This window comes from Peromyscus maniculatus, chromosome 8 (genome assembly GCF_049852395.1).
Source record: "Peromyscus maniculatus bairdii isolate BWxNUB_F1_BW_parent chromosome 8, HU_Pman_BW_mat_3.1, whole genome shotgun sequence".
Classification (NCBI taxonomy): Eukaryota; Metazoa; Chordata; class Mammalia; order Rodentia; family Cricetidae; genus Peromyscus; species Peromyscus maniculatus.
The window spans coordinates 84,700,835-84,727,388 of record NC_134859.1 but is presented as its reverse complement, the minus strand read 5'-3'; the positions used below and the strand labels follow the sequence as shown (position 1 = coordinate 84,727,388).

General features: G+C 50.2%; 1 protein-coding gene across 2 annotated transcripts in view; it reads left to right on the top strand.

Annotated features, from left to right (window-relative positions):
- The first annotated feature begins 533 nt into the window (after nt 1-533).
- The window catches only part of Pip4k2b (phosphatidylinositol-5-phosphate 4-kinase type 2 beta), a 31,366-nt gene continuing 5,345 nt past the window's right edge, over nt 534-26,554 (top strand). Inside the window, exons 1-10 of one of the 2 annotated variants that reach the window (XM_076543284.1) lie at nt 732-868; nt 1,318-1,576; nt 12,004-12,101; nt 14,509-14,605; nt 17,149-17,301; nt 19,253-19,399; nt 20,748-20,786; nt 21,346-21,459; nt 25,596-25,854; nt 26,214-26,317. In XM_076543284.1, the coding sequence (XP_076399399.1) occupies nt 12,037-12,101; nt 14,509-14,605; nt 17,149-17,301; nt 19,253-19,399; nt 20,748-20,786; nt 21,346-21,459; nt 25,596-25,854; nt 26,214-26,317 (978 nt within the window). In that variant the 5' untranslated portion in view covers nt 732-868; nt 1,318-1,576; nt 12,004-12,036. Of the gene's footprint in view, nt 869-1,317; nt 1,577-12,003; nt 12,102-14,508; nt 14,606-17,148; nt 17,302-19,252; nt 19,400-20,747; nt 20,787-21,345; nt 21,460-25,595; nt 25,855-26,213; nt 26,318-26,554 lie in introns of both variants that reach the window. The other variant, XM_006971863.4, reaches the window with a different exon arrangement.

The following is a 26,554-nucleotide window of genomic DNA, read 5'->3' as shown; positions in this document are numbered from 1 at the left end:
GGCCGCGGGCGGAGTGCGCCGTCGGCCCAGGGGAGTGGGAAGATCCACGCTTGGGTGGAGCGAGGGGGCGGTCCCTGGCGTGCCCGGCAGGACTTCCTTTTCCCCGGGCCGCGTTATTCCTCTCCCCCGGGGTGGGGATGGTATGTCCCAGCTCCTCGCACGCCGGCCCCTCCACCCCTCCCGAAGCTGGGGCGCTGCCGCCATCTTGGTTACCTCAGGTTGAGGCAAAGCCAAACCCCGGCTTTGGGAGGGCTTGAGCAAGGCGCCTCTCTTATGGGGCGCCTCCAGGCTGCCCATTCCCCGCTCCGTGACTCACTCTTGCGCGTGAACACGGCTGGGTCCCCGGCAGGCCCGGGGAGGAGGGGTGGGCGGGGCGGCCGCAAGCTCCCGGGGCGGGCGCTACCATTCCGACCCGGCAGGGAGGGCCGGGAGTAGGTGGGCGGGGCCGCGGGGGGCGGGGTCAGGAGCGGCCTGGCCCGCTCCCCGGGGCGGGGCGGGGCGGGGCGGCGAGGGCGGGGCGTGGGGCGGACGGAACCACCGGGGCGGGGTGGGGAGGTAACGGGACGGGCGCGACCATGGCTCCGTGAGGCAGCGGGGGTGGGGATCGGTTCGGGGGAGGCCTGGGGCCGCTCGCTGGTGCGCTGTCTCCGTCACCCCCCCTTTCGCCGCCGCCGCCGCCGCCGCCGCCGCCGCCGCCGCCGCCCCGGGCATGTCGTCCAACTGCACCAGCACCACGGCGGTGGCGGTGGCGCCGCTCAGCGCCAGCAAAACCAAGACCAAGAAGAAGCATTTCGTGTGCCAGAAAGTGAAGCTATTCCGGGCCAGCGAGCCGATCCTCAGCGTCCTGATGTGGGGGGTGAACCACACGGTAACCAGCTTCCCCATGCGCGCCCCCTACTCCCCCGGGCCTCGCCACGCTCGCCCCGCGGGTGACGCCTGCAACCCCTCCGCCGAGCCACTTGCATGCCCGCCCACCCGTGCACGCCGTCCGGCCCGGCGTGCACTCCCCGTTCGCCACGCGAGGCCTGGTGTCCCCGTGCTATGCCGTCGCCGTCTCCCCTTCGCTCCTGCCCCTCTGGCTTCCTGCGCCCGAATGCTTGATCTGTGCAGCTCCCGGAGCTTCGAGGGGAGGCCTGGGTGCTGCGCCGCCGCCGCTTCTAACCTCAGCCTGCTTGTTGCATGGCTATTCGCCTTGTCCCTGATAGCTGGCTGCCAGATCGTTGCCCAGTTGACAGGGCAAGTGGCACTGGTTTGCCTGACTATTCCTGTTTGTGGTCGTTTGGTTGATGTGGCTACCCAAAGTTTCCCATCCTCTAGGCCTTCTTACCCCTGGCTGTGGAAATCCTCTCTGGGTTTCCTTTTTCTTCTTCATGAAGATGTACCGACTGGAGAAGCCTCCGCTTCTCTGAACCACAGACACATGACTTGGGTCCCCTTGGATGAAGAAGAGTGGACACAAGGCCCGAGAGAGTGTAGACCCGGTTATAGAAAGAATATGTCTTCCCCGTTTTCTGTGGTGTTTATTTCAAGACGGTGACTTCTTGTGTATCCTGTGGTTTTCCAGGATGTGATAAAGGTGATTGTTGTCCGAGATGAGTGGAGCCCCGGGTTCTGGGTGCTCGGAGATTGTGCAGTAGCCTCTGCTAAGAAGTTGGACGTGGACACTTTGAGCTGGCTGTCTTTGTTTATGTGTTGTTTCTTTGGGGTCTGCCCTCTTCCTCTTCGAGGGCTTGCTCCTTGCCTTCTGACCGTTTCTTTGTGCGTCCCCACACTGGGAACAGACAAGTGAAAGGACCCCAAGTTTAGAATGAGGGAAATGAAGTGTTGGATCTACTGGGGATTTCATTCCTGAGGCTCCCCGGCTCTTCTGAACATTTGAAATTGTTTGTAAGACGAAACAGTGACCCAGGGTCAACAAGACTTCATCTTCTGTTGCTTTGGTAGAAGACCTAGAGAGAGGCCTTTGGCTGGAGATTGAGGAACCGCAGCCTCAGCCAGCGTGTCAGATCTCTGTCCCGTGTGGAAGCGTGCATGTGTCTGTGAGGTTCTTGCCCAGGTTACTTTTCCATATCCTCACTGGGGTAAATGAGTGTCCTGACAGGGTAGTGGGATGCTTGGACCGCTAACGCTGCTGGAGGGCGACACTGAAACACTTTGTTCCTCTTGCTTCTTGCTGCTTCTGGGCTCATCTGACATTCCCAGGGAAACTGGGTCAGCAAATGTGAACCCTATAATCCTATATCCTTTCTGGAGGTCAGGTTGATTTTGTTTGACATCCTGCTTCTCACTAGAAAGCATCTTGTCTGGGCAGAGAGCTGGTAGAAGCCTGGAGGTGGGTAACTTTGGGTCCCTTATTTCACATGTGAGGCCGTAGCCTTTGGCAGAGGATAGCTTGCCCGAAGTCACTGTAAGATACAGTTCCTTGTCCAGCACCAAGAGGCTCTGGTGATTAGTGACAGTTCTTTTGGTTTTGTTTTGGTTTTGGTTTTTCAAACAGAGTTTCTCTGTAGTTCTAGCTGTCTTGGAACTCACTGTGTAGACCTGGCTGGCCTTGAACACAACAGAGATCAGCCTGCCTCTGCCTCTCAAGTGCTGGGATTAAAGGCGTGCACCACCACCACCACCACCACCACCACCACCACCATCACCACCACCATCACCACCACCACCACCACCACCACCACCAGCAGCAGCTGTAGTGGGGGTCTTTGAGTGACAGGTCTCTTGTTCCTTTTTCTCTCTTAGCCATGACCAAGGTTAGATGGTCTTGCTACAGAACCTGAGTATGTGCTGATCTAGGAAGGTGTGTGTGTGTGTGTGTGTGTGTGTGTGTGTGTGTGTGTGTGTGTGTGTGTGTGTGTGTTTTCATGTCTATGCACTTGTGTGCGCCTGCTGTGCATACCAGTTCCTAGGAATGTGTCAGCATTTGGTTTTCTCATGGGCAGGTAATAAGTCTACAAACACATGGGCACGTGATGGAAGGCTCTGAGTGACCAGCGGACATAGTGGTCACCCTTTCCCTTTGCTAACTTGAAGAAAGTCTCATGGGCTAGCTGGAAAAGCATTGTCTTTAGGCAAGATCCACACACACACACATCTGAACATGATGCTTCTGGGAAGATGGGGGGGGATGCGGTGCACCACCCTGGACAAGTGAGCTTTGAAGGTCAGTTAGTTGTATTTCATTCTGGACCACAGCAAGGTGTTAAGGTTGCACATGAGATAGGTACCCAGAAGGCCATTTCTCCAGGGGATCAGGGCTGCTTTGCTCCTGGTAGGTTGCTGGCCTTTCTTGAAGGTTCCCTTTCTTCAGAAACTTCCTGTTACACCTCTTTACCACTTTAGATTTCAGATACGACCTTTCCTTCAGTTTATCAGTCTTTCAAACCTTTAGTCGCGTCGGTCTAGAGCTAAAATCAGATTTTATCAGATGTGAATGCATATGTCTATGGCGAAAGCCAGCCACTCATCTCATTAGTCGGCTGGTTTACTTCTGAGTGGAGAAGAGAAGCCCCTTGAAAAGAACTGTTTTGTTTTGTTTTTTTAAGAGAGGCATTTGAACTCAGGGTTGTCTTAGGAGTGCCTGGATAAAACATGCAGCCCCTGGTCTCTATGGAGGAAGAGAGGGTAGGAGATGTTAGACTGGGCAGAGCAGCACCAGTGCGCAGAGAAAGGAAACTGAGGCTGAGTGGATGATAATATAGTTCAAAGGGTCTGGGGTGAGGGAATAGGTACTCTCTAAGGGAACACAGGCAGGCTGCCCTGCCTCCGGTTTGTTGGCCCCTTTAGGAACCACACATGTGTAGAGCCTCACCCAGGAGAATAGTAGCAGTTGATGGTAACTCTGTATTCACCCAGTTGAGAGACCGCCAGCTCTTCCCCAGAGTGGCTGTACCATTGTACATTGCCACCAGCAGTGTGTGACGTAATTGCTCCAGATCCTTGTCAACACTTGTTACTGTCTTTTTTAGCATGGGCATTCTAGTGGGTGTGAAACAGTATTTCATTGTGATTTTGATTTGCATTTCTCTGGTAACTGATGATGTTAAGCATCCTTCCATATGTGCTGGCCATTGTATATTTTCTTTGGAGAATGTCTATTAAATACTTTGTGCATTTAAAACAAATCATGCTTATTTATTTATTTTGCAGTCCTAGGATATGGTTATGAGCGCAGAGCCTTGTACATGCTAGGCAAGCTTTTTTTTTTTTTTTTTTTTTGCAACTTTAAGATACAGTCTCATATCAGGCTTCTGAAGAAAGAGAACCTTCAAGAAAGACTAGCAACCCATCAGGAGCAATGAAGCCCTCATCTCCTGGCTCAAGCTGGCCTCAAACTCTCTATGTAGCCTAGGATGACCTTGAACTTCTGAACCTCCTGCCCCCACCTTCTGAGTGCTAGATTTATGTACATGTATCATTACTCTCAGTTTTGTTCAGTGCTGGGTATCAGACCCAGGGCCATGTACATGTTAGGCAAGTACTGTACCAACTGAGTCACACCCTTAGTCCCGTTCCATTTTTCTTTCCTTTCTTTCCTGTTTTTTAATGCAATCTCGCCTAGTTGCACAGGGTGGCCTAAACTTATTCTGTTCTCAGACAGGCCTTGGATTTGCAGTCTTCCTAAGCAGCTAGGGAGTCCCCAGCTCCACGGGGTCCAGTTTATTTTCTTTTGAGCCAGGATCGCACTGTGTGGCATGTAGCCTTCCAGCTTCTTCTGCCCCAGTGCAGAAGTGCGAGCCACTGTGCCCAGCCTAGCTTCTTACTCAGCTTGTTTAGTCTCTGCATTATTTATGCTCATAGCTCATGGAATTAATCATGTGGATAATCCAAAAACCATTTCTGTGAGGAGATGCAACAGACTTGCCTTCCAGTTCTGTGTGCTTAGCCTGGCATTCAAATGGGTCTGTGTTTAATGATGCACTTCATGCTGCCTTTCAAAGGGGAAGAGATGGGCCCCGGACTCTGCAGTGCCCCTCTTCTGGGACCTTTCCTGCTACCGAACTTGAAGTTTGTCTGCCAAGTAGTTTGTTTTTCTCTTTCTGGTGCTTGAGGCTTCACAGTTAACCTCACAGTTGACCGGCCACAGTTGACCGTCCTTCCCATCCTCCAGACGGGAGATACCGGCACAGTTACAGAAGTCCTGCTCGTCTCTCCTCATCCTCAGATCCCAACTCCCTCCTTTTTTCCTGCTCATCCATCCTTCAGCTCAACATCGATCAAGCAGCTTTTTAGTTCCAAACATGTGCTAAGGGTTCTCAGCTAAGCAGAGAAATCAGACACGTAAAAAAATAATTACTTACCCTGGCCCGTGAGATGACTTAGCAGGTAAAGGTGTCTGCTGCCAAGCCGGACCATATGTGTTCGATTCCTGGGACTCCCGTGGTGGAGGAGAGAGAAAAATGGCCCCTGTTAGTTGTCCTCACACCTTGGCACACGTGATAAACAATAAATAAATAAATAAGTAAATGCAATTAAAAAATGACCTTAAATGTGGTACTCAGTTTATAAAGATGCACAGAGTAAGTAATTGATCCTGGGGGAAGCAGGCAGCCTTTCGAGACAGGATTGTCTTTTAGCTACATCTGGGACTATTCTCATGGTCTTTATCTTTGCCATTTTTTTTTACTTAGCCATTTGTTTGTGGGGTTTTTGTTTGTTTGTTTGTTTTGTTGTTCTTGTTGTTTTTGAGACAGTTTCTCTGTGTAGCCCTGGCTGTCCTGGATCTCACTCTGTAGACCAGGCTGAACTCACAGAGATCCGACTGTCTCTGCCTCCTGAGTGCTGGGATTAAAGGCATGCGCCACAACCGCCTGGCTATTCTTTTCATTCTTATTGCCCTAATCCATCATCGGAACTGTTGCAATGGTCCCATAAATGATCTTCCTGCACATTTGGGCACACATGCACACAAAATAAATAAATGGGGGCAAAGAGACATAGGAAAGAAAATTAATTAAATATACTGATGTTACAGTCTTAGAAAGCATCAACCTGGGATTTAATCAATAAAAGCAACTGTTATTTTAGTTAATTAATCTTTTATGGTGCTGGGTATTGTGCTCAGAGCCTTGTACACGCTAAGCAAATGTTCTAATACTGAGCTATATCCCAGCTTCTTCATTTTGTTATTATTTTATATTTATTTATTTTTGGTTTTTTGAGACAGGGTTTCTCTCTGTAGCTTTGGTGCCTGTCCTGGATCTCACTCTGTAGCCCAGGCTGGCCTTGAACTCACAGAGATCCGCCTGGCTTTGCCTTCCAAGTGCTGGGATTAAAGGCGTGCACCACCACTGCCCGGCTTATTTTTATTTTTTAACCTGGCTACTCTGCCACCCCAGTCTCCTTCATTCCTATGTGTGGAAGTCAGAGGCCAGCTTTTAGGATTAAATTTTTCCTCCCAGGGATGGAACTCAGCTCATCAGGCTTGGTAGCAGGTGTCTTTCCATGCCAAGCCATCTCACTGGCCCCACAGCCCACCCACACCCTGGCCCTCTTTTTAAACTCTTTGTGACATGTTTTTCTAAACTGCCTACACTGGCCTTAAACTTGGCCCCAAACCCAGTGCAGGCTGGTTTTGAAGGTATAATCCTTCAGTTTAACCTCCTGAATGGCTAGGACTGTGGACCTCCACCACCAGGTCCATTAGCTGTTCCTTGCTAATACTCCTGACACGATGGATCGTTTGCTGGCCTCTGCTTTATCCCCTCACCTCTGACCTGTAGTGCTGCTCGCTACCCACCTGCACACACTCTTACTGCTTCAGATTTCCACACTGAGGCTCGGTGCTCGCCATCCCCACCGCTTGGAAGTCGCTTCCTCCGGTTTTTGTGGAGAACTAGCCTAGACTTCCCCCCAGTGCATTCCTCTCCCACTTGCTCCAGCAAGCCGCACTCTCTCCCACTCCCCGGCGGAGTCAGTCGGCCCTCGTCTGTTTTTTCATCTCCTTTTATATACACGACACAGTTCCAGCACTCATCACATTGTTTCTGTTGCTTGTCTGTCTTCCCAGCCAAATGGAAGACGTCTTTTTGTTTGTATATCTCCAGCTTCTGGCACACTTCTGGCCTCAAGTCAGTTGAGTAGAAGTTTGGCAGAGACTAAACCAGATCAGGAAAGGTATCGAATGCCAGGCTAAGGACTTACAGCTTTGCCCTGAGGTGGATGAGGAGCCTTGGAGGAATTTTTTTTTTTTTTTTCAAGACAAGGTTTCTCTATGTAGTCCCGGCTGTCCTGGAACTTGCTCTGTAGACCAGGCTGGCCTTGAACTCACAGAGCTCTGTTTGCCTCTGCCTCCCAGGTGCTGGGATTAAGGGCTTCACCACCACTGCCCGGCAGCCATGGAAGATTTTGAAGCAAAGATGTAACATGATCTTATCGTAGGTTCTTCCAGTGTCAAGTACTTTTGGCAATGCTGGGAGAGGCTTGGGTGCCCTGTCTCTAGCCTGATGTGTGAGGGCCAGACATCTGCCCTCAAACCTTTGCTCATGTCTCTCCATGTTCCCGCTTAACTGTGTACTCTCTCAGAGTCCCTGTGCCCGCTTTGTTTCGTGTCCCCAAGAGCATAGGGTCTTATTTCTTTTGTGTATACAATATCCCCCCCCTCCTGCCACACCTATACCTAACAGAGAGAGAATCACAGAGCAGCTACTTCAGTAAGTACTGTTCAATTGAAAATGAACAAGGCTCATTGATGAGATAAAATTTAGCACTTAAACTAAGGGGGGGAGAGGAGCTCTGGTCCCTAGAGTGAATCACCACCTGCAGATGTGGCTCCATGGAACCAAAGGTGAGATATAGATTGTTCACCACTGTATTGTCTGAGTTTAAAAGTTCTGTTACTAGGTTGTATACTCAATGATAAAGATGACATTGAAACCCAAAGCCAGCCAGTGTCCATCCATTTAAACTGTGTGACAGTCACACCAAGACCTGGGGAGGTGGCTCAGGAGTTAGGAGCACTTGCTGCTTTTCCAGAGGTCCTGAGTTCGGTTCCTAGCTTCTCTGTCTGGTGGCTCTCAACTCCTGTCACTCCAGCTAAAAGAAGTATGTACAAGCTGGGTGGTGGCGGCGCACTCCGGAGGCAGAGCCAGGCGGATCTCTGTGAGTTCGAGGCCAGCCTGGTCTACAAAGCGAGTTCCAGGAAAGGCACAAAGCTACACAGAGAAACCCTGTCCCGAAAAACAAAACAAAAGAAAAAAAAAAAAAAGTGTGTACTGCTCTGGCAGGGTACCTCAGCTCTGAGTTCCATTTCCTGTACCCATGATGAGTGACCCACAACCACCTGTAACTCCAGCTCCAGAGTATCTGACACCCTTTTTAACGCCCCCTCAGTCACCTGCACTCATGTACATATCTATACACACACACACACACACACACACACACACACACACACACACACATACATACTTAAATAAAGCTTTTTAAGAAAAGGATTCAGAGAATGAATGCGTAAAGCATTCCCTGGTGGTTCCTGTTAGGATAATCCAGCCTGGTCCTATTAAAATAATCAGTCATGATTAATAGACAATCTTTTCTAGTTCCAGAAGGGTCAAGCCCTGGCCTTAGCACTGTTTGTGTCTTAGACTAATCCGGAATAAATCTGTAGCAGTGTCTATAATGTTTGGAAGTAAACGTATTCTCTAAGCCGATGCAGTGGTCTTCCTAATGGAGGGATGAACTGGAAAAGCCAGAAGTGAAGTTTGGTATGGTGCATGCCAGTGATCTGAGCCCAGGAGAAACAGAGGCAGTAGGGTCACATGTTCGAGGCCAGCCTGGTCTACATTTATCAGATGCCAGGCCAGCCAGGACTACATAGGAAGGCACTGTCTCAGAAAAGAAAACAGAAAACTCAGAATTGTTTAAGAGCCCTGCACTCCATTGTCTGTATTGCCCTTTATTTTTACGGGTTTTCTTTTGTTTTGAGATAGACCCTCACCACCCTGCAGACCTGGATGGCCTGGAACCGCCTGTGTAGACCAGGCTGGCCTCCAACTCAAACAGATCTGCCTGCCTCTGCTTCCGCAGTGTTGGAATTAAAGGCGTGCTTGCTCCTTCGTTTTTACTGTTTGTTTGGGATGGTCTCGCTGTCTGCCTTACCCTCCTGCCTCTGCCTCTGCCTCGCTGCTAGGACGGACCCCCGGCATGTCCCCACCTCACCCACTCTTACACATTTTTCAGACAGAATTTTTCTGTGTATCCCAGGCTGGCCTTACGCTCGACGTCCTCCTGCTTCAGCCTTCTCAGTGTCTATTTCTCTTTGAACTTTTAGAGCAAGGCTTGAAATGCCAGGAAAAGGAAGTGGGCTAGCCCCCAGGAATTGTCTCTGACGGCAGAAAAACAAGGAAGTGGACTGGTGTCCGCTGGAGGCACAGATTGGACAGTCAGGCTCTCTTGTGAGCCCCTGTGCCGTGCAGCTGTCCTTTCGATCCTGAAAGGTGTAGCCAGTAAAGGTCATCACCGAAGGGAATGCTGGGAATTGTAAAACTACCTTTATCAAGGAAAACTGTGCCTACAATAAAACACAAATTTTTAATGTACGGTTTACTTACTTTTGACAAAAAAAGCATATGCTCATGTAACCAAACAAAACATAGGGTTTTTTATATTTACTTTTTATTTATTTGCACTGTTAGGGTTTGAACCCAGGGCCTTGCACATGCTAGTCAGGTGCTCTGCCACTGAGCTACACGACCAGCTTTCTGCTCTGTTTTGTTCTAGATAGGGTCTCAGGTGGCTCCGCTGGCTTTGAACTCTTGATTTTCCTCCTCTCATGTACCAGGATCACTGGTATGCGCCACCACCCCTGGTCTTAGGTTATTGTCACCGCCCTGGAACATGCTGCTGCTTCTTTTTTGGGCTGTTTGTTTTTTGAGACAGGGTCTTTCTTTGTAGCCCTGGCTGTCCTCAGACTTGCTATGTAGATCAGGCTAGCCTCAAACTCACGGAGCTTCTTCCACCTGTCTCTGCCTCCAGAGCGCTGGGCTTCTTCTAAAGGTGTGTGCCACCATGCCTGAGAAGGAATATGTTTCTTATGTCCCTTTACTCTTGGGAGTCCCAGCCTTGCCAGGCTGGAGTGTGTGACTTCTGTGTTTGGATCCCTGTTCTAGAGTTTCATGTGGTGGAATACTTGGGGTGTATTTTTGTGTCGATTCCAGTGAAGGTTTTACCAGCCATTGGTGAATACCCCCATTGCTTGCTCTCCCTCTTCTCTCTCTCTCTCTCTCTCTCTCACACACAAACACACACACACACACACACACACACACACACACACGTGTGCACGTGAGCTCCATTTTCCTCAGTTTACCTGTCAATGCATTGGGCTTTTCACCATATCTGGGAAAGTGGTTCACTAGCCCAATTAACTGGACACTTACTCCATCCTCTGACATTTCTAAGTAAAAAAAGATGTAGGATATAAAAGGGAAGCAAATTAAATGCCGCTTCCTCCATTTGTACTCCTGATGGAGTCCTGATGACTCTAGGTTATCCCTTGCTGCCACATGGGGCCTCCTGTAGAGAATAGAGGTTCTGCAGAGACAGTGTCTGGGCGACACAGGCTGTGCCCCTCACCCGCAGTCCATTAAGTCACGACTAAGGTTTCCTCGGTAAATCCTGAATGCATTAGATGCATTAGTGGCAACTGGGTTGAGGGTCAAATGTCAAATGCTCTGCTGTGTTGGGCGAGGACATCTGTGGCTAATTAGACCACTAATTGGCCAAACAGGATGGGGAAGTGCAGGATCTGCCCTCAGCTCTGTACCAATGAGGAGCCGGCTCCCTGTCTAGGCCTTTATTGTGGTGTGTGTGTGTGTGTGTGTGTGTGTGTGTGTGTGTGTGTGTGTGTGTTTTGTGTCTTCCTGGCTCCCTGTCCAGGCCTCTATTATGTGGGGTGTGTGTGTGTGTGTGTGTGTGTGTGTGTGTATGTGTGTGTGTTGTGTCTTCCTGGCTCCTTGTCCAGGCCTCTATTACCTGGGGATGGTGTGTGTGTGTGTGTGTGTGTGTGTGTGTGTGTGTGTGTGTGCATGCGCGCGACACTGAGAAGGCTTGTTTGCCGTAGGGACAAGGCATCTCCCCAACAATTCAGCATAAGCATGTTGTTGCTGGTGAACTAACTAGTTTTGCTTTCATCAGGAGGGTCAGAGTGAGCCAGGGCCCAGGTATCTAACCCTTCCTCAGCTCACTAATCAATTTTTTTTTCCCTGAGACAGGTTTTTTACTAGGTATAGCCTTGGCTAGCATGGAACTCTATGTAGATCAGGCTGGCCTTGAATTCAGAAATCCTGCCTGTTTCTGCCTCTTGAGTACTGAGATTAAAAGCATGCAACATGCACCCTGAGCCCTTTAAATTTAACCCTTTGCTTTGGAGATTCAAATTAGACCCACACAGATCCACCCAGTTTTTTCTTAGCCATGAGCTAATTTTTTGAGTGACCTGCAGTTTGTATTAAGATTACCAATTAGTATGCACCGAGGCTGTAGGGCATTCACTCATTAATAGATTAATTACAGTCGACAAATATTTATCAAGTAACTGTCATATGCAAGTAAGGGTGCCATCATGGAGTCCCCAGAGGTCAACTAGGGAGTCCCCAGAGATCAACTGTGTGATCTTTGCTAGCACAATCAGTAGTGTGGCCTGGTATGTGCAAGGTTCTGGATTTGACCCCCAGCACCAGAAAGAAAAGAAAGAAATATCAGTCATAGGGCATTGCTTAGCTGAAGTCCAGCAATGCCCACGAGGTTCATCAGCATTGACTGCAGTATTTGGGAGGCCTGGGACCAAGGGAAGTTTCACAGAACACGTGCCTTTTGAACTCTACCTTATCAGGCAGAGGAGACTCTCCACAGTGGAGGTGAGGCTGGCAACCGATTACTCCAAAGAAGAGCAGGATGCAGACAGGGAGAGAACCTGGAGGGGTGCATTCCACATTGCACATCCTGTCTCCAAGGCTGTGACCTCCTGGCTAAGCCCCTCACTTTGGCCTTGCTTTGCAGATCAATGAGCTGAGCAATGTCCCTGTCCCTGTCATGCTAATGCCAGATGACTTCAAAGCTTACAGCAAGATCAAGGTGGACAATCATCTCTTCAATAAGTAAGTGGTCTCCTTGGGGGAGGGGAGGTCTTGAGGGCAGCCCTTGACTTTCTGAAAGCACCTGACACTGTCACGAGTACACTTGACAGAGCTGACAAACAGCCCTGGAAAATGGGATCTCCCCCCTCCCCCGTCCCCCCCTCCACATGTCATCTCCTTCCTGTATCAGCCTACTGCCAGAGTCCCTTGGGGCCTGTAGCTGGGCCCCAGGTGATTCACTCAGGACCAGCTCCAGAGAAGAGCTCTGGGAGCTGAGGTAGCCAGCATGCAGCTGCAGGGACCTGTCTTCATCTCCGCCGCTGGCATGTTCCTGTCCCACCTGTGTGTAAACCACAGGCCGAGCTTGGCGCCCAAGGTCACTACCCAAAATAACTCTTCGCTCTTTTGACTTTGTGGCTTCTTGGACTTCAGACCGATGTCTAGAAGTCATCTCGAGACATTTTTAGACCCCTTCAAGCAGTCAGCTTTTCCCTAGCATTGTTGAGGACTTAATCTAAGCCATTTTTTGTTTGTTTTTCGAAAGAGGATCTGTCTATGTAGTACTGGCTGGCGTGAGACTCACTACGTAGACCAAGCTAGCCTTGAACTTCAGTGAGCTCCTGCCTCTGCCCCCTCAGTGCTGAGATTACATATATGTGTATATGCCAATATGCTGGCTTAACCCAGGGTGGCCTCAAACTCTTGGCGGTCCTCCTGCCTCAACCTCCTGAATTACAGATGTGACACACCTGCCTTCCAAGCCTTTTCTTGTGAACTGCTGCCTCTGCTGCTTTCAGCCAGTATCTCATGTAGCCTAGGCTGGATCTCAGTATGTAGCCTGGGCTGGATCTCAGTATGTAGTCTATCTCAGTGTGGTGCCTTGAACTTCTGACAGTCCATTTGCCTCCACTTCCAAGTGCTGAGTTACGGGTGTTCACCCCAACTCCTGGTTCCTGGGCCTTTTTGCAGCCTTGGTTTTACATTTCACCATGGGCCACACCAGACGACGCCTTTTGGTTCTCCCACTGTGCTCCATTCTTCATGTTCCTCTTGGGTCCTGATGTCCCTTGTCCTTAGTCTCTCCACCTCACCGGCTGGGCAGTCACCCCACCATTTCCAGACTGTCAGCCCAGAGGAAAAGCTTGATTTCTGAACATCTAGTGGCTCTTCTCTGTCACAGTAGGTAGGAGCATCTTGTTCTAGAAGCCATCTGTCTTCAGAACAGCCACCTCCTAAGTGGCCTCCTGAGGAATGGTAGGCAGCCCTCAACTCAGGCAGACAAAGAGGTGGTGTTGTCTGAGAGGCTAGAGCTCCAGGGACAGACATCACACACTTCCCATTCCAGGTTTCCGGTCTCACTCACTCCCTGGTCCGGAACAGAACACCTGAGCTCTTAACTTTCTGTCCTCTTTATTTTTGTTCATTTCAATAATTCCAGATGGAATGTTTATTAGGCTACAGCGCCATTCTAGAAGATGTGTAGGGAGACTTCAGGAGAAGCCATTTATTTTGATTTTCAGGAAGTCTGTATCCTAGAATAATAACTGGAGGGCCTCAGTCCAGAGGGGGGCTCCTGGCAGAGTTGCTGGAAAGGAGGAGGTGGGGGAGGGCCCCCATTTCCAGGTCATTTGCTCTCTTTTTAGGAGTCTAGGCTTGACTAAGAAGTGGCATGGCTTTGTAAAGATGTGATTCCAGGACTGGGAATGTGACTCCGTGGTCGAACACTTGCCTTGAATGTGTGGGGCCCGGGGCTTGATCCCCAATACCACAAGAAATGCAAACAAGCCAAAAAACCACATTCCTAGTCAGCTGACTGAAGACCTCTCCGGTACAGACTGAGTTTGTTTGTCTGAGACGTTTCTCACTTGATACCCAGGCTGTTCTGGAACTCACTAGGTAGCCCAGGTTGGCCTTAAACTCTCAGTCTCCTGGGTGCTCCCACTACAGATGAGCACTTGGTTCAAGCCACCTCTCTCTCCGTCTGTGGCCATGCAGGCAGGGCCTCTTGGACCTAAGCATCTCCAGGATGTTCCCACAGCAGTACCCCAGAGAAGAACGGCCTATCGAAGAGAATGATCTCTGGAGATAGTTATTCTCATCCCAGCCTGTTGTGAGGCGGTGCCCGCACTGGGCCTCACCTCCTAGTGGATATGCTTTCCTTTTTAAATTTTAAGGACAGCATTAAAAAAAAAAAAACAAAAAAAACAAAAAACAAAGAAAGTCATGCAAATTATAAGTGTACAGTTAGATGAATTCTCACAGAGGTGAGGTGTAAAGTTCTACCCACCCAGAATCACCTCAGTGTTTGTTAAAAATGTGGATTTTTGAGACTCACTTCCAGAATTTCTACGGGTCACACTTTGAAGGGCTCTGGTGTCTCTCAAGCTGAGTAAGGGCAGTTCACAAAGCGTGTGTCTGCTTTCCCCAGGGAAAACCTCCCCAGCCGCTTCAAGTTCAAGGAGTACTGTCCCATGGTGTTCCGAAACCTCAGGGAGAGGTTTGGGATTGATGACCAGGATTACCAGGTACGGGGTTGTCTTGGCACAGCTGCAGGGTTCAGGGATGAGGAGGTCAGGAAGCCACAGGACAAGCATGGGCCAGAGTCCCTCAGCTACTGCGTCTCCCTGTCCACGCTCATTCAGTGCCAGCAGACTGGGACCACTGGGCCTTCGGGAGCTTCTGAGGATGCCTCCAAGGCTCTTGCTGTGGGAAGGGAGGGGGCTGGGGACATTCCCAGTGCAGGCTGAAGAACCCTCTCCTTGGGTGGGGGTGGGGGGTGAGGGGACGGGACAGTGAGGCCTGTTAAAGCAGCCAAGACAGATTAGAAAAGGAAGACACCTAGTGTAGTGCAACCTAGCGCCAAATCTGAGTGTCACCTCCTGAACGTGCCCACTGTCCCCGTGGTGGGAGGGGTAGGCATGGCCGAGTGACGGCTCCCTTCAGAGCATGGCCCTGTTGTAGAAGCCATCGGCCTGGAGCGGGTATCAGTCAGGCCAGCAGAGCCTGACTCAGCGGCCTGACTCCACACCTTCTCTACCTGGCACCTGGAGCCCCTCTTTCCGGGCACACAGCCCCGCGAGAGCAGGTGGAGGAGATTCTCTTTGCCCTTAAGCAGTAGGACGGCAGCTGACTTCTTCAGTCATCCCCGTTGTTATCACAGTGAGATCAAAAACAAATGGTAAACCTTAGAGAGTTCCCAGGAGTCGGCTGAGTCTGGGGACAAGTCTCCCCTCCCCTCCCCCACTCTGGAGGGCTGGCATGCAGAGAGATGATTGTCCAGAGGAGAGGGGAAGAGGGGATGCCAGGCCCAGGCACCCAGGGATGTCCACGACGGAGAAGTCCCGAGGTCTCTCCAGCCCCTCTGCCAGGACCAAATCCTAACTTGAATGGAGTCTGCTTTTCTGAAGACATCCTGCTATTTTTGCCACCCCGTGGTGCTTGGCTCTGTACCCTCTACAGTGGTTTGGTCCCTGTCCCTGGGCCGGCTCACCACATCCTCTGTCTGTCTGTCTGTCTGTCTGCATCCTGCCTTCAGTAGCCTTGCATGACTGTGCTCAGGGCTGAAGTGAGCTGTTCAGGGATGGGACTCCCAGTGAACGAGAGTCTTGGGATGCTGCTGCACACAAGGCCACAGAGCTGTGTATCTCCATCTGGCTTGCTCCTACTGCACTAGGCAGGGACAGAGGGGAACTCATTCACACAGCCTAGCCACCTTTTTTGGACTGGGGACTCATAGGGCATTCTTTAATTAGCACATTCTTTACTACAGAATCTCCAGCATGCCCTACGTCTTCATATCGCGGGGTTCTTTTGTTCGTTCTGGCTTTTTGACTAATTGTGTAGCCCTGGCTGTCCTGGAACCTGCTCTGTAGACCAGGCTGGCCTTGAACTCACAGAGATCCACCTGCCTCTGTCTCCCGAATGCTGAGATTAAAGATGTGTGCCACCACGTCTGGCCTTTTTTTTTTTTTAAGATTTATTTTTATTTTTAATGAGATGTGTGTCTGTGTGTGGGTAAGTGTGTGTGAGTGCAGGTGCCCGTGGAGGTCAGCGGCATTGGATTCTGCTAGAGTAGGATTTACAGTTGAGTGTTGGGAATCAGACTCCAGTTTTCTGCGAGATCAATGCACAGACTGCTAAGCCATCTCCAGCCCCTCCAGGGGGTATGTGAGGTATAAATGACCAAGTAGGACTTCATGAGATTGGGAAAGGACTGGGCCAAGAGCATTTCTACCAGCAGATCCCAGTGGGTGTGTTTTTAGTAACCTGGGCAGCAGGGATCTCCCCTTGCTCTTACCTCCCAAAGTCCGTCCACATGCCCTTGTCCACTCACTTGCCCCGCCCTCTTGGGCTTCCCTGTCTGACCAGTGGGGGCCAAGGTCATGAGGAGGACCAGAGACAGAGGCACAGGGTCTCCTAGGGCTGCCTCCCAACATGCACAGCTGAGCAAGGCCTATACCAGAGAGGCGCTGGGCAGAGAGACGAGACCAACTTCTCTCCTTAGGAGGTGTTTTCACCTTGACCATAGAAAAGTACCCATTGCTTCCTGTCGTCGGCCTTTTGACTCTTTCCTGAGCTTTCTTACCTAAGAGACTCCGGCGCTCCTCTTGGTCTGTCTCCCTGTCTTCCAAGTAGGGAAACTTAAATGGCTCACTTGAGGCCACATTGCTTGTGAGAGTCAAGATTGGAACTCGGTCCCCTCACAATGAGGCGGTTCTAGTTTTCAGAGCAGCTTTCAGGGTCAGAATGGACACGTTACACACAGAGGTCGAGGGTAGAAACAACTCCATCATCTGGAGAAAAATTTTAGAGTGAACACTCCAAGCAAAAGGGGTTAGGGAAGGTCCACCCTGGGGCTCTGTCCTTGGGGTCCACCGTGGGGTTCGTTGGTCCTTCAGTGACGATTCAGAGTTGCAGTCAGAATCTTAGGGATGGGAGGTAGCCCAGCAGCGGGTGCTTGCCCAGCATGTGCCAGGCCCTGGGTTCACCCCTTAGCCCTGTGGGAAAGAAACGGAAAAAAGTCCCGTGTTCCTCGTCAGAACCCATAGCTTTCACTGTGATTCCTCAGAACTCAGTGACACGCAGTGCCCCCATCAACAGCGACAGCCAAGGCAGGTGCGGCACGCGGTTCCTCACCACCTACGACCGGCGTTTTGTCATCAAGACTGTGTCAAGTGAGGATGTGGCTGAGATGCACAACATCTTAAAGAAATACCACCAGGTACGGTGAGTCCCAGGCCTGGGCTGCGGAGGACGGGCTGGGAGAGGGAGAGAGCACACTTCGGCCAGGTCCACTCTGGTAATGGCCGGGGCTTCCTCACGCGTTAGTTCCTTCTCTCATTCCTACGGCAAAACACCTGGCAGAAACCGTTTAAAGGGAAGATCTGGGGCCCATGAGGTGGCTCTGTGGGTAAGAGTGTTTGCCACCGAGCCTGATAGATTAGTTACTTTTCCATTGCCGTGGTGGCAATCACATGACCAAGGCTCCTTATAGAAGAGTTTATTTGGGCTTGCACTTGCAGACAGTTGGCATTCATGATGGCAGAGTAGAGGTGCCAGGCCTGGCATCTGGAAGAGCAGGAAGCCAAGAGAACACACTGGGGCTGGTGTGTAGCTTTGAAACCTCAAAGCCCACCTACAGTGACGTACTTCAGCAAGGCCACACCTCAGAAACCTACCCAAATAATGGCTCCACCCGAGGACCATGCATCCAGACATCTGAGCCTGTGAGGGACATTCGCATCCAGACCACTGTGCCTGATGACTTGAGTTCAGTCCACATGGTGGAAGGAAAGAACCAGTTCCTACAAGTTGTCCTCTGACTTCCACAAGCGTGCAGTAAATCAGTAAGGGGGCTGGAGAGATGGCTCAGCAGTTAAGAGCACTGACTGCTCTTCCAGAGGACCCGGGTTCAATTCCCAGCAACCACATGGTAGTATACAACTGTCTGTAACTCCAGTTCCAGGGGATCTGACACCTTCACACCAATATACATAAAATACATTTAAATAAATTATTTAAAAAAAATCAATCAATAAATAAAATGTAATAAAAAATAAAAAGGAGGAAGGATCTGTGTTGGCTTGTGGTTTCGGAGCGCTCGGTCCCTTGGCTGCACTTTGGAAGAGCATCACAGTGCTGGAGCTGGGTAGCAAGGGAGAGCTGCTTACTTCGTGCAGGCTGGAAGCAGAGAACGGACCTGCAGGAAGTGGCTAGAGCAGGACACTGAGGACATGCCCCCGGTTACCTACTTCCTCCACCTATTCCCACCTCTTACCTTTCCCACTTGCTAATAATGTCATCAGTAGATTCAATCATTCCTTTGGTCTTATTGGCTCTGGAATATATCCTATGTGCCCAGAGGTGTGTTGTACTGATCTCTTAGGTACTTTTTTTGCGGGGGGGGGGGGGGGGGGGGGAGCGGGGGGAAGGGATTTGGTTTTTCGAGACAGGGTTTCTCAGTCCTAAAACTGGCTCTGTAGACCATGCTGGCCTTCGGACTCACAGAGATCTGCCTGCCTCTACTTCCCAAGTGATGGGATTAAAGGTGTGTACCACTGCTCAGCTCTTAGGTATTTTTTAAAAAATTAAGTTTATGTGTATGGATATTTTGGCTACATGTATGTATATATGTACCATACAGGTGCCTGGTGCCCAGAGAGGCCAGAAAAGAGTGTCAGAGCCCTTGGAACTAGAGTTACAGACAGTTGTGAGCTGCCATGTGGGTTCTGGAAAACTAATCAGGTTCTCTGGAAGAGCAGCCAGTGCTCTTAACCACTGAGCCGTCTCTCTGGTTCCCACTTAGGTGCTTCTTAATTCAGTTAAGTTATAATCGAAGTTAACCACTAGGTCTGAGAACCAGGCAATGGGAAATGGTAAAGGGAACATCTGGTCTTTGATGTCACACTAGAAACCCTGGGTTTTAAACCACGTTATAGTCAGAGTTGTGGGTCATTTGGTCATATAGTTATTTGGTTTTCCTGAAGTCCTCTAGAAGAACAGCCAGTGCTTTTAACCACAGCACTCTCTCTCTCCAGCCCCTACAGAGCCTGTCTGGAAAACCACTAGTCTAGAGGTAGAATCTCGGAGAGCGTCTTGGCCTGGGAGAGTTCCCATCGTTCCAAGCGCTTTCCTGCCCCTTAGCCTTCTCTCCCTCCCTCTCTCCATTCTAGTTCATAGTGGAGTGTCATGGCAATACCCTCTTGCCACAGTTCCTGGGCATGTACCGCCTGACGGTGGATGGTGTGGAAACCTACATGGTGGTCACCAGGAATGTGTTCAGTCATCGGCTCACTGTACATCGCAAATACGACCTTAAGGTAAAGGGCTCCGTGTTTCCCCATGTGCCCCCTGTTCTCTCGGGGGGCGGGGAAAGGCTGCTTCTCCAGCTTCACGTGTGGGGAGGGCTGGCGCGCACACGTTAGTGAGATAGGATGACCCTGGAGTTGATGTGCCCAATCGATTCTTGTAGACCGGAGGCCGTTGGGAGTCAAGGTGACGGGAACAGAGATTATTTAAGCCCCGGGTATGCCATATGTGTGTGACAGTTGGTGCTCTCCATCCCTGTCTGTGGGGTGTGGACTCCGAGGGCAGTGGAATGGGGTAGGGGCAGGCCGTGCTGAGGCAGACACTCTGGCTTTTGTCCAGAGGCCACCGAGGGACAGCGTAAGTGCCTTTCTAGACACCAAGAATGCACTGAAGGCTGTGAACCGGGGTGCTCTGTTCCTGACTTCTGTCCCCTCCCTCTGCTGCAGCCACACTCGCCTCCTCTGTACCCCGCAGCCCTCCCCTCCCCCAGCCGGGATTTCATATATGCTGTCCGAACAGTTTCCCTCCAGCCGCCCTGTGCTCCTCCACACCTCCTCTCTCCCCTAACTAAACACTTCCTGCTTCCCTTCTGAAGGAGGCCGGGCCACTGCCGCCCTCCGCTGTCCAGGCCCAGCCCTGTAGTTCATGCTTAGAGAGTCTCCTGCCTGTGCCTCTTAGCACCATTGTGATGAATGATTTGGCCACTGCTCTAAGGAAAGTTCCGTGGGAGCTGAGGTCCCCAGGGCAGTCTTGTTTACTGAGCGTCTGACGTGCCTTTTTAGTCACAGCTCAAGAAATGGCTGTGTTGGAGTGGCCGTGGCTGCCTTCTGGCCCCTCTAAGATGCCAGCCAGTAACTAGTAACTAGTGTCTGGTGAACCTTGGTTTGTTCAGAGGAGTTTGCCTCAGGGCCTAGGGTGGTGGCTCCGTGGGCAATGCTTGAGGTGAAAGCATGTGAGGACCAAAGTTCAAGCCCCAATCCCAAGTGAAAGCCAGGTGTGGGGTTATTCACGGCTGGTCCCAGGAAGCAGAAACAGGCGGCTCACCGGGGCTCGCGTGCCGGCCAGTCCTGCTAACCCCGTGAGTTCCAAGTTCAGTAAGAGACATTGTCTTTAGAGAGAGAGAGAGATCCCAACACCTGGGAGACAGGCAGGCAGAGGCTGGTCTGCATAGTGAGTTCGAGGGCTACATAGAGAAACCCTGTCTCAAAAGGCCAAAGCAAACAAACAAAATCGAAAATAGCCGATGTCCACCTCTGGCCCCCAGACACATGGGCATGTGTGTTGCACTCCCATTTGCACACGTGTGTCTGCAAAAGGAGTTTGCCTCAGCGGGACTTGTGATGGCTTTTGTCCTTCCAGGGTTCTACCGTTGCCAGAGAAGCGAGTGACAAGGAAAAGGTATGTTGATGCTGAGCAGGTGAAGGGTCGCTTGCGATTGGTAACCCCTTCTGTTGGCCATCTGTCATCTCCCCTCTGTGACCCCCAGCCCAGCTCCCACACATGCAGTCTGTCGCCATGAAGTGTCCGGTGTCACTAGGCCCCTGCCTGTCCTTGCCATACCCAGCATTTTACTTCAGTCTTTGCTGGAGTCTCTGTGGTTCTGCTGGGATGAAGAAGGCTTCGTGGCCATGGTCCAGCCTGAGTCAGTTAGCGGCTCCCGCATTCTGATGTATCCGGCTCAGCTCAGTCCTCACTGTCTGATGCACGGCACATGGGCTGTCCAGCTCAGTCCTCACTGTCTGATGCACGGCACATGGGCTGTCCAGCTCAGTCCTCACTGTCTGATGCACGGCACATGGGCTGTCGTGGCCTGTCTCGTGCCTGAGTCTGTCGCTGTGCTGCGTCCCCAGCCTTAAAGACCCCTCCCGTCTCTGCACACTGCTCCCGGCAGAATAGCCCATTCTACCCGGGCGAGTGAGGCAGCCTGCCTGACTTGCCCGTGCTCTCGCTCTCCCAGGCCAAGGATTTGCCGACATTCAAAGATAATGACTTCCTCAACGAAGGGCAGAAGCTGCACGTGGGAGAAGAGAGTAAAAAGAACTTCCTGGAAAAACTGAAGCGCGACGTTGAGGTACTATATATACCTAACCATTGTCTTCATCCTGCTCCCAGATCGGGAACTGCAGGACATGGAACTCGTTGTTCCCAGGAGTACACTGAACGGGTGGTGGAGTGAGCAATACCAATGGTGCTGGGAGTGAGTAGTACCAAGGCTGTTGGCATGAGTTGCCCCTCAAGCCTGTACAGATGGGCATTCCACGGGAACATACTGTATTAGTTTCTTTTCTGTTGCTGTGACAAAACACCATGACCAAGGCAAATTATAAGAGAAAGTGTTCAGCCGGGTGGTGGTGGCGCACACCTTCAATCCCAGCACTCAGGAGGCAGAGGCAGGCGGATCTCTGTGAGTTCGAGGCCAGCCTGGGCTACAGAGTGAGTTCCAGGACAGGCTCCGAAGCTACACAGAGAAACTCTGTCTCGAGAAAAAAAAAAAAAGAGAGAGAGAGAGAGAGAGAAGTTGTTGAACTGGGTTTACGGTCTCAGAGGCGAGCGTGCATGATGGCAGAGCCAAGGCATATCAACAAGAACAGCTGGGTGCTCACATCTACCCACAGGCAGGAGGCAGAGAGCATGATGGGAATGGCACAGGTCTTCTGAAACCTCAGAGCCCACCCCAGTGACACACCTCCTCCAACAAGGCCACACCTCCTGATCCTTCCCAAACAGTTCCACCAACTGGAGACCAAGTATTCAAATGTATGGGCCCATGGGAGCCGTGCTCATTCTAACCACCACACACATCCAGTGGGGCGTGTGTAACCCAGTACGGACTGCTTCCTCTCTGTACCTTTGCTAGTCATCTCACACACGGAGCTCTCATGTATCCATCGTTAATGATGGGAAACTGGCTGTTAAAGTCCTCCAACCAGACATTCCCTGGCTCTGACATCTGCTTCCTCAGGGGAGGGTCCAGAATTCCTCCGTGCTCCACATGGTTTCTTTTGACTTTCAGTGAAGAGTGATGGGCTGGAGCTGCCTTTTGTTTTGTTTTGTTTTGTTTTTTTGGTTTTCCAACAGGGTTTCTCTTTGTAGCCCTGGCTGTCCTGGAACTCACTGTGTAGACCAGGCTGGCCTCGAACTCACAGAGATCCGCCTGCTTCTGCTTCCCGAGTGCTGGGATTAAAGGCGTGTGCCGCCGCCACCGCCCAACACTGCCAGTGCTCTCAACTGCTGAGCCGATTCTTCAGCTTAGCCCCATGTATTAAATACATTTTTCTTTACACATATGGCGCATTGTTATAATAACTCAGAAGTAACGGGGCTGGAGCGACGGCTCAGTGGTGAGAGCACTTGCTGACTTGCAGAGGATGCAGAACCCACGGGGAGGCTCACAACCATCCGTAACTCCAGTTCCAGGGCATCTGATGCCTTCTTCTGACATCTGAGGGCACCAGACACATACAGGGGACCCAAACATGCCCTCAGGCAAAACACTCGTACACATAAAATAAATACATTGAAAACAAAACAGAGGGGTTGGGATTTAGCTCAGTGGTAGAGCGCTTGCCTAGCAAGCGCAAGGCCCTGGGTTTGGTCCTTAGCTCTGGAAAAAAAAAAGACAAAATAACGAAAACAAAACAAATTCCAGGGCCCATTTCAGAGAGTGAGGTGACAGGTTTTGTTTTTTGTTGCTGTTGCTGTTTTTGTTTTTGTTTGTTTGGTTGGTTTGGTTTGGTTTTTCTTTTTTTATTATTTTTATTTATTTATTTGTTTGTTTGTTTATTTTTCTGTTATCAGCTTGATACAGTACAAATTCTTATCCTAATAGTGAAATGCTTCACTGAGGCTTGCCCAGTGATTGAGTAAAACCAAAACTTACTATAAGCCACAGTCATCCTAAGGTCCCCCCTGCTAGGTAGCCTCCCTGGTTCTGTGGGTTGCAGTCTGATTGCCCTTTGCTTTATATCTAGAATCTACTTATGAATGAGTACATACCATGTTTGTCCTTCTGAGTCTGGGTTACCTCACTCAGGATGATATTTTCTAGTTCCATCCATTTGCCTGCAAATTTCATGCTGTCATTGTTTTTCTCTGCTGAATAGTACTCCATTGTGTATATGTACCACATTTTCTTAATCCATTCTTCAATTGACAGGCATCTAGGTTGTTTCCAGGTTCTGAATATTACGATTAGTGCTGCTATGAACATAGTTGAGCATGTATCTTTGTGGTTTGATTGAGCATTCCTTGGGTGTGTCTTGAGGTAGATCAATTCCCAATTTTCTGAGAAACTGCCATACTGATTTCCACAGTGGTTGTACAAGTTTGCATTCCCACCAACAGTGGAGGAGTGTTCCCTTTGCTCCACATCCTCTCCAACATAGACTGTCATTAGTGTTTTTGATCATGGCCATTCTGACAGGTGTAAGGTGGTATCTCAGAGTCGTTTTGATTTGCATTTTTCTGATGACTAAGGATGTTGAGCATTTCTTTAAATGTCTTTCAGCCATTTGAGATTCTTCTTTTGAGAATTCTCTGTTTAGCTCTTTAGCCCATTTTTTAATTGGACTGTTCAGTATTTTGATGTTGTTTCTTGAGTTCTTTATATATTTTATATAGAGAGATCAGTCCTCTGTCAAATGTGGGGTTGGTGAAGGTCTTTTCCCATTCTGTTGGCTGTCTTTTTGTCTTATTGACCATGTCTTTTGCCCTGCAAAAGCTTCTCAGTTTCAAGAGGTCCCATTTATTAATTGTTGTTCTCAGTGTCTGTGCTACTGGTGTTATATTTAGGAAGTGGTCTCCTGTGCCAATGCGTTCAAGAGTACTTCCTACTTTCTCTTCTATCCAGTGTAACTGGATTTATGTTGAGGTCTTTGATCCACTTGGACTTGAGTTTTGTGCATGGTGACAGATATGGATCTATTTGTAATCTTTTACATGTTGACATCCATTTATGCCAGCACCATTTGTTGAAGATACTTTCTTTTTTCCACTGTATAGTTTTGGCTTCTTTGTCAAAAATCGGGTGTTTATATGTGTGTGGATTAATGTCAGGGTCTTCAGTTCAATTCTATTGGTCCATATGTCGGTTTTTATGCCAGTACCAAGCTGTTTTTATTACTATAGCTCTATAGTAGAGCTTGAAGTCAGGGATGGTGATGCCTCCAGAAGTTCCTTTATTGTGCAGGATTGTTTTGGCTATCCTGGGTTTTTTGTTTTTCCATATGAAGTTGAATATTGTTCTTTCCAGATCTGTGAAGAATTGTGTTGGGATTTTTATGGGAATTGCATTGAATCTATATATTGCTTTAGGTAAGATTGCCATTTTTACTACCTATCCCTGAGCATGGGAGATCCTTCCATTTTCTGATATCTTCTTCAATTTCTTTCTTCAGAGACTTAAAGTTCTTATCAAACAGGTCCTTCGCTTGTTTAGTTAGTGTTATCCCAAGGTATTTTATATTATTTGTGGCTATTGTAAAGGGTGATGTTTTTCTGACTTCTTTCTTAGCCCTTTTATCATTAAATACATTTTTAAAATTATTTTTTGTTTTGAGGTGGTCTTTTTTTTTTTTTTTTTTTTTTGGTGGGGTGGGGGTGGGAGGTTGGGACAGGGTCTCTCTATGTAACCCTGACTGTCCTGGAACTCATTATGTAGACCAAGCTGTCCTCAAACTCAGGTAGATCTTCCTGCCTCTGCCTTCAGAGTGCTGGGAAAACAATTTGTGTGTGACCATACCAGCTGAAAAAAGAAAAATTCTGAATCCTGGCCTGCTATCCAGGCTTAGGACTCAGAAGCAGTTGAGAGCTGTGGTTAGAGCTGGGCTGCACCCATCTTCCCCAGTGCGCCATGCCTTTATGTCTCTTCTCGGAGACTGTCCTGGCCGCTCTTCCTCCAGCACTGGACACTTTGACCCTCACCCTACAGCCTGTGCCTGTCCAGCTCCTCTTCCTCCTGCAGCCACAGCCTTGGGTCTGTCCTCGGGGAGTCCTCTCCCCCCACGGCCAGCCTTACACCCTGGTCCTGCTGGGTGATTGCCTATCCTTAGACCCCGCTCTCACGGTAGAGACAACAGTGTCTTCTTCCTGTTCCGGTTTCGAAGCCTGTGTAGAAGTGAATTGAAAAGATTGCTCTCTTTCCTCCCAGATGCCACTGTGACATCCCATAGAACCCCTCCCTTCCATTCTCTGTTCTCTCCTCCGCAGTTCCTTGCCCAGCTGAAGATCATGGACTACAGTCTACTGGTGGGCATCCACGATGTCGACCGGGCAGAGCAGGAGGAGATGGAGGTGGAGGAGCGAGCAGAGGACGAGGAATGTGAGAACGACGGGGTGGGCGGTAGCCTGCTCTGCTCCTACGGCACGCCTCCAGACAGCCCTGGCAACCTCCTCAGCTTCCCCCGCTTCTTTGGACCAGGCGAGTTCGACCCCTCTGTGGACGTCTATGCCATGAAAAGCCATGAAAGTAAGTAAGCTGATGCCACTCTGCTCTGCCTGGCCAGCCCTGAATGCGTCTGCTCACTGCTGGGGTTTGGGGTGTCTGCATCCCCGCCTCATCCATTGCTGACAGACAGACATTTAAGGTCACCCTGAGAGCAGGAACCTGGGGTTCCTTCCCTCAGGTCATGGGTGAATACGACGCAGTTCACGGGAAGGACAGGCCTTTTGTGTTGCTGCTCTGGTCCCCCGGAGTAGCTGAAGGTCAAAGGACATGGGACTATAAGGAATCCTTTGCTCCCTGACCCCAGAATGACCGAGAAGTTCGGCACCTTGGGTCCAGGGGCTACGGGTGTGGCCCAGCCACCTGTTGTCTTCTTCATGCAGGTGCCCCTAAGAAGGAGGTCTATTTCATGGCCATCATCGACATCCTCACACCGTATGATGCTAAGAAGAAAGCTGCACACGCTGCCAAAACAGTGAAACATGGGGTGAGTTCTCGGTCTTCTTCCAGTCCAGTGGTGCCCATCTGCCCTCCGCAGAATGCCTGGAGGGTGGTCGTGGCCTTCTGCTGCAGGGCTGTGCCTGTGCCTGTGCCCTTCTTCCTAATAGAGAGGAAGAGCAGCCTGCCCGTCTTCCTGTGCTCCCTCCTGTCTTCCTGTGTGCTCCCTCCTGTCTTCCTGTGTGCTCCCTCCTGTCTTCCTGTGCTCCCTCCTGTCTTCCTGTGT